The sequence below is a fragment of the Hordeum vulgare genome, chromosome 4H, assembly GCF_904849725.1.
Source record: "Hordeum vulgare subsp. vulgare chromosome 4H, MorexV3_pseudomolecules_assembly, whole genome shotgun sequence".
Classification (NCBI taxonomy): domain Eukaryota; kingdom Viridiplantae; phylum Streptophyta; class Magnoliopsida; order Poales; family Poaceae; genus Hordeum; species Hordeum vulgare.
In genome coordinates this window covers 10,365,211-10,372,686 of record NC_058521.1, presented here as the reverse complement: position 1 = coordinate 10,372,686, position 7,476 = coordinate 10,365,211, and the positions used below count along the sequence as shown (strand labels likewise).

The following is a 7,476-nucleotide window of genomic DNA, read 5'->3' as shown; positions in this document are numbered from 1 at the left end:
TATTATATTTCCATTTCATGATAATTGTCTATTATTCATGCTATAATTGTATTAACCAGAAACCGTAATACATGTGTGAATATATAGATCACAATGTGTCCCTAGTGAGCCTCTAGTTGGCTAGCTCGTTGATCAATAGATGATCATGGTTTCTTGATCATGGACATTGGATGTCATTGATAATGGGATCACATCATTGGGGAATGATGTGATGGACAAGACCCAATCCTAAGCATAGCACTAGAACGTGTTGTTCGTCTGCTAAAGCTTTTCTAATGTCAAGTATCATTTCCTTAGACCGTGAGATTGTGCAACTCCCGGATACCATAGGAGTGCTTTGGGTGTACCAAATGTCACAACGTAACTGGATGATTATAATGGTGCACTACGAGTATCTCCGAAGGTGTCTGTTGAGTTGTACGAATCGAGACCGGGATTTGTCAGTCCTTGTGACGGAGAGTTATCTCTGGGCCCACTCGGTAATCCATCATCATATCGAGCTCAGTGTGACTAAGGGGTTAGCCACGGGATGATGTGTTACAAAACGAGTAAAGAGACTTTCTCGGTAACGAGATTGAATAAGGTATAGGGATACCGACGATCGAATCTCGGGCAAGTATCATACCGATAGACAAAGGGAATTGCATACGGGATTGATTGAATCATTGACATCGTGGTTCATCCGATGAGATCATCGTGGAACATGTGGGCACCAACATGGATATCCAGACCCCGCTGTTGGTTATTGGCCGGAGAGATGTCCCGGTCATGTCTGCATGCCTCCCGAACCCGTAAGGTCTACACACTTAAGGTTCGATGACGCCAGGGTTATAGGGAAATAGTTTATGTGGTTACTGAAGGTTGTTCGGAGTCCCGGATGAGATCACAGACGTCACGAGGAGCTTCGGAATGGTCCGGAGGTAAAGAGTTATATATAGAAAGTGAGATTTTGGTCACCGGAAGTGTTTCGGGCGTCACCGATAACGTACCGGGACCACCGGGAGGGGCCACCAGCTCCAAGAGGCTTCATGGGCCAAAAGGTGGAAGGGGACCAACCAAAAGTGGGCTGGTGCGCCCTCCCCTCTCAGCCCAATGCGCAAGGAGAGGTGGAGGGGGCAAACCCTAGGCGAAGGAGGGCCCCAAGGCCCACCTAGGGCGCAACCCTCCTCTACACCCTGGCCGCCGCCCTCCCTGGCCATCTAGGGCTGCCGCCACCCCTAGGGAGGGAACCCTAGGGGTGCGCACTCTCTCTCCCTCCCTCTTATAAAGACCCAAGGTGTTGGGGCTGATTTGAGACACGAAAACTCTCTCTCTCTCTCTCTCTCTCTCTCTCTCTCTCTCTCTCTCTCTCTCTCTCTCTCTCTCTCTCTCTCTCTCTCTCTCTCTCTCTCTCTCGGTGCAACCCTACCCCTCTCTCTCCTCGTCCGCCGCATAGCTTAGGAAGCTCTGTCGGAGAATCACGTAGCTCCACCACCACCACGCCGTCGTGCTGCCGGAGCTCTCTCCCTCAACCTCTCCTTCCTCCTTGCTGGTTCAAGGTGGTTGGAAATGTCATCGGGCTGCACGTGTGTTGAACGCGGAGGTGCCATTATTTGGCACATAGATCGGAATCCACCGCGATCTGAATCGCTGCGAGTACGACTCCATCAACCACGTTCATAGTAACGCTTCCGCTTAGCGATCTTTAAAGGTATGAAGATGCTCTACAACCTCTCTTGTTGTTGGTTTCTCCATAGATAGATCATTGTATGGCGTAGGGAATTTTTGAATTTACTACGATCCCCAACACTGTCAACTAGGTCTGAGTGGGTACCAGGCAAAAAAAAGAGATTGGAGCATACCAAATGCCCGCTCGACATCCTTCCTGGAAACCTCTTGACACTTGACAAAGTAGAAGTTCTTGCCTCCTCGCACAGGGTTTAGATGGTCTTCACAAATGTGGACTATCTCGTAGAGATGCCATCTGCTAGGTAGTATCCCTCGTTGTAGTGGCGCCATTAACCTCAAGGTTCACCGAAGGAGCAATGACCTTCAACAAGCTTGGTAAAGACATTCGAGCACTGCAGTATGTTGATGTCCTTGTGAGTTCTTGGCATATTAAGGAGTGCCAAATCCAAAGGTCCTGTGTGGCCACTGCCTCTAAGTACCACAATGGAACCGTCTTTTGCGCTTTTGTACATCCCTGCCAAGCAAATGGACACGACAGGTGGGCGGTGTCGGGAGCGGCACGACGGCGAAAGGTGTAGTGCGCTCGGGGGGCGAATTTGGAGGTGAGAAAACGTTTTTCGTCTCACAGTGATAGCCCACGCGTTGTTTCCCTTTCTGTCGGAGCCCCCAAGCCCCCCCCCCCCCCCCCCCCGGGGTTGTTTGGCATGTGATCGCCGGGACAAAAAATGAACCGAACAGACGGAAATCGGCGTCCTGAAGACGTGACTGGGGAGAATTCTTTACGTTGGTGGTGACGGACGCGGCTGGATATGTTCTAAGGAGCGGTCGTTAATTAGTTGCTTCCAAGTTTTATTTGTTTTAGTGAAGTGATGTGATGGACCTTGTGTGCATGCATGAGGCCCACTCATAAATTTCTGACATCCCAAAAGTTTGAACGGTAGCCGGCCCAGTTCCAGCGTGAAATGGTTTATATTACGAAGCTTCGGCCTATTTTTGGACCCCTACTGTCGGTGAAGCGCTGTGCGCGCATGATCATGAGGCCGACCCAGATCAAGAGCCGCCACGCGCTCTTGCTAGCTTCTCTGTCCGTGCTGCTTCTCACAGCCTCGGCCGTCGCCGGCAGCACCTTGACGCAGGGGACAGCCATCGGCGGCGACCAGAGGCTGGCCTCGCCGGGCGGGGTCTTCCAGCTCGGCCTCTTCCCCGTCGCCAACAACACCAGGTGGTTTCTCGGCATATGGCTCACCGCCTCCCCGGGCGCCGTCGTCTGGGTCGCGAACCGAGATCGCCCGCTCGACGCCTCGTCCTCCGGCGCAGTCACGCTCAGCGGCCGAGGGGACCTCGTGCTCCTCGACGCCGCCAGCGGTAACGACACCATCTGGTCGTCGTCCAGCTCCTCGGCGGCGGTGGTGGCGCGGCTCCGCGACGACGGCAACCTCGTGCTCGCGGACGCGGCGGGAGTCATGGTGTGGCAAAGCTTCGACCACCCGACCAACACGTTTCTCTCCGGGTCGCGGGCCGGGCAGGACCTCCGGACCGGCGCCGTGTGGTCCGCCTCGTCGTGGCGCGGCGCCGACGACCCGTCCGCCGGCGACTTCCGGTACGTGATGGACACGCGGGGCTCGCCGGAGCTGCACGTGTGGAAGAAGGGACGCAAGACGTTCCGGACGGGCCCGTGGAACGGGGTGCGGTTCAGCGGCTGCCCGGACATGACCACCTACGCGGACCTGGTGGAGTACCGGTTCACCCACACCGCCGACGAGGTCTCCTTCGTGTACCGCGACCGCGTCGGCTCGCCGGTGTCCCGCCTGGTCCTGAACGAGTCCGGCGCGATGCAGCGCTTGGTCTGGGACCGCGCGACGCTCGCGTGGAGGGTCTTCTGGTCGGGGCCGAGGGACCAGTGCGACGTCTACGGCGCGTGCGGCCCGTTCGGCGTGTGCAACGCGGTCGGCGCCGTGATGTGCGGCTGCATCAGGGGGTTCGTGCCGAGTTCGCCGGCGGAGTGGCGCATGCGGAACGCGTCCGGCGGGTGTGCCCGCAGCACGGCGCTGCAATGCGGTGGCGGCGACGGGTTCTACGCCCTACGCGGCGTGAAGCTGCCGGAGACGCATGGCAGCAGCGTGGACGCCGGCGCAACACTCGCGGAGTGCGGCCGGAGGTGCTCGTCCAACTGCTCCTGCACGGCGTACGCCGCGTCGGACGTCCGTGGCGGCGGGACCGGGTGCATACAGTGGTTCGGTGAACTCATGGACACGCGCTTCATACACGACGGCCAGGATCTGTTCGTCAGGCTGGCAATGTCGGACCTTCACCTATTAGGTAATTAAAACACTCTACGTACCCTCTCTTTGCTTCGGACCCAAAATCCATCCAAAATAGGCTAATACTCCCTCCGTCCCAAAATTCTTGTCTTACATTTATCTAGATATGAATATATCTAGTCACGTTTTAGTATTTAAATACGTTCATTTTTAAACAAACCTAAGACAAGAATTTTGGAACGGAGGAAGTATAAGTCTTTGTACAGATTTCACTAGTGGACTACATACGGATGTATATAGACATACTTTAGAGTGTACATTCAATCATTTTACTTCGTATGTAGACACATAGTGAAATCACTTAAAAGACTTATATTTAGGAACGGAGGGAGTACATCATCACAAACTTCTTATAAGATCTCCATAGTTTCAGCATGTACCATAATGGTATGTTACGTACGTTAATTTCACCCAAATTTTATTCACAACATCTGTATGTTTTACATGATGAATTCATCTTGTCAGATAGGGCTTTCTGCAAATGTGGAGTGTAGTGGGAGCGTCTCTTTACAAAAATGACAACTTATTTTGCATACGTTTAACACAGATTGAATGGTCAGAAATGATGGATGACAAACACATCATCATCACCAACTGGTAAGAGTAAAGATATTTTAACTCCTTTAGATTGACTTCAGTTACCAATTAGACAAAAATAATTCATCTTGTAACTTTCGATTGAAGTCACGAAATCAGACTTTTTGAGTTACCAGTTAAACAAACAGAATTCATGTTGTAATTTTCGGTTGAAGTCAAGAAATCAGACTTTTTGTTCATGAACATAATGATATCTCCACTCCCTGAAGGTAAGGACCTTGTCAATCCTACGCCTGCAGGACAAACATGCCAAGCTCACACGTAATGACACACCTTACTACTCCCTCAGTTTCTAAATATAAGCCATTTTAGATATTTCAATAAGAACCGCTGCTCATCACACGTAATGACACACCTTACTACTCCCTCACACGTAAACACACATGTATATAGACATATTATAGAATGTAGAACCGTGTGTAGTTTATATTAAAATATCTAAAAAGGCTTATATTCAAAAACTGAGGGAGTAGTATAGTGGCCTAAGGATTACACAATTTTCGTGTGGTTTACATCGTGCCTACATCTTAATTCAGATGCAACCAAGACCAACAAACTTGTTGTGGTCATCGCCGCAGTGATAACATCATTTGCATTGTTTCTGCTATCGCTTGGCCTCCTGATCTGGAGAAAGATCCGTCAACACAGTAAGCAAGGTGAGTCAGTCCATGATGAGTTGGCTTCAGAAGGATAACCTGAAAATATTGCTAGCTCTACCTGTTGCTCATGAATTGTGGCTTCCATCTTCATTTTTCAGTCACGAAGTTTGATGACATCGTGATAGGCGAGTGTCCGTCGTACCTTCTCGAAACCCTTAGAGAAGCCACCGACAGATTCTGCCCCAAAAACGAAATAGGGCGTGGTGGTTTTGGCACTGTTTACAAGGTGATAATGCTTGTAAAAAGCCATGTAAAATCAGACTGAAAATTTCCTACGCTCGCATAGACAACATGCGGAAAGCATTCACATTGTTGCAATGTATTATTGATTTAACTGGATTTTCTTTGTCAGGGTCAAATGGCAGATGGCCAGGAAGTTGCAGTGAAGAAGCTATCAACAGGGAATAGAGTACAAGGTCTGAAGGAGTTCAAGAACGAGGTGGACCTGATCGCCAAGCTGCAGCACCGCAACCTTGTACGCCTACTCGGATGCTGCATCCACTACTCCGAGAGGATACTGGTCTACGAGTACATGAGCAACAAGAGCTTGGACACTTTCATTTTTGGTACCAGCTGTGACGTGTCTGACTGTGTGCATTATACCAGTTACTACCATTTATGATGAGAATTAAATTGTGTGAATTCGCTCACAGATCCGAGGAGGCGCGCCACCTTGAGCTGGAAGACTAGGATGGACATCATCTTCGACATTGCCAGAGGGCTTCTCTACCTTCACCAGGACTCGAGGCACACGATGATCCACCGAGATCTCAAGGCGGCCAACGTTCTCCTCGACCGGGAAATGGTGGCCAAGATATCGGACTTCGGAATCGCCAAGTTGTTCAGCAACATCAGCGGCCATCAGGTCACAGAAAGGATTGTTGGGACATAGTAAGAACTGCAAACCTTGCATAACACAAACAGTGGACAACTACTATAGTTACCTTTACATTTTCCTTTTCTTTTCAAGTCTATCCATGCTCGATTTCTTCACTGACTTTGCATGACGCTCATGTGTGGCGGCAGCGGTTACATGTCGCCAGAGTACGCCATGGACGGAATGGTTTCATTCATGCAAGACGTGTACAGCTTCGGTGTGTTGTTGCTGGAGATCATCAGTGGCAGAAGGAATCAACGGAGTTTCAACCTCATAGCTCACGTAAGCAGTGAATTACCTCCTGCAAGGCTGCAACTGAATTCAAACAGACAAAATGAATTTTGTGTGATTTTATAAATTTCATATGAACTCGAAAGAGCGTTCCTAGACGGCCAAAGTCCCAACCCATTTGTTGGAATCAAGAAATACAGCATGATGGAAGCACATTGAATCGCACACAATAGCATTGACAAGCAGCACGAAAATCTTTTTGCAGGCATGGATGCTATTCGAGGAAAACAAGAGCCTTGAGCTCCTTGACCCAGCTATGCGTGATGGATGCAGCCCGGCGGAGCTAGAGCAGGCCACGACATGCATCCAGGTAGGTCTACTGTGCGTTCAGGAGAGCCCAAGCCAACGTCCGCAAATGGCAGCCGTAATACCCATGATGTCGCACCAACAAGCGTTGGAACGGCCACTTCGGCCGGTGGTCTGCATGCCTGTGAGCACTCTTGCGGACCTTCTCAACGTGCAGGAGGACACATCCGGCAACGTCGAGCTGACCATCACAAACCTTGAAGGACGGTAAGATGGATGCAAAAGATTGGATACGTCACTGATGACTTTCTCAATGGTAATGCATGCCAAAAACATAATGACACTGTACTTGCCGTATTTTAGGTGAGCGCACGCGCTATGTGTACGAGGTTCAATGCTACGTGGGTTAGTACTGTTAGTTTTTTGAAACATGTGTTTTAGTATTTTTACAACACTAGTAAGTATGCACGTGCGTGTCTCGATCAAAGCAGTGTGTGAAATTCATGTGGTATTGAATTCTGAATTCGGTTTAAGATTAATTAACTTTCATGTAACAAAGCTATCCTGTTTGAAATGAAGCTTAGTGTGTACTATCCCCTTCGTTTACAAAAAAGATCAGTACAGAGGGATTCTATTTACAATAACACGTGAAAAATAGTGATAATTTCATGTAATAGCATCTATGAAAACCATAGAGTTTTGAATAACAAAAAAGAATGATAAAAAGTGCATGCATAAAGCAATACACTGCTATATGATCGTGGAACAAAGTAAACATATTTGCAATCTTTAATCTTGGCACATAGCGTTGGCCTTG

General features: G+C 49.5%; 1 protein-coding gene across 1 annotated transcript; it reads left to right on the top strand.

Moving 5' to 3' along the window:
* The first annotated feature begins 2,680 nt into the window (after positions 1-2,680).
* LOC123451014 (receptor-like serine/threonine-protein kinase SD1-8) lies at positions 2,681-7,237 on the top strand. Its single transcript, XM_045128031.1, has 7 exons — positions 2,681-3,987; positions 5,123-5,242; positions 5,344-5,471; positions 5,598-5,811; positions 5,899-6,136; positions 6,272-6,404; positions 6,619-7,237. The coding sequence occupies exons 1-7, from the start codon at positions 2,697-2,699 to the stop codon at positions 6,928-6,930; spliced, it is 2,436 nt and encodes an 811-aa protein (XP_044983966.1). The 5' UTR covers positions 2,681-2,696; the 3' UTR covers positions 6,931-7,237.
* The last annotated feature ends 239 nt before the right edge of the window (positions 7,238-7,476 follow it).

Excerpts from the sequence above, each read along its gene's own strand:
- LOC123451014 (XM_045128031.1), top strand. The coding sequence starts at position 2,697 with ATGATCATGAGGCCGACCCAGATCAAGAGCCGCCACGCGCTCTTGCTA. Across the intron at positions 3,988-5,122 it reads GTCGGACCTTCACCTATTAG|ATGCAACCAAGACCAACAAA; the intron begins GTAATTAAAACA and ends ATCTTAATTCAG. Across the intron at positions 6,405-6,618 it reads GTTTCAACCTCATAGCTCAC|GCATGGATGCTATTCGAGGA; the intron begins GTAAGCAGTGAA and ends ATCTTTTTGCAG.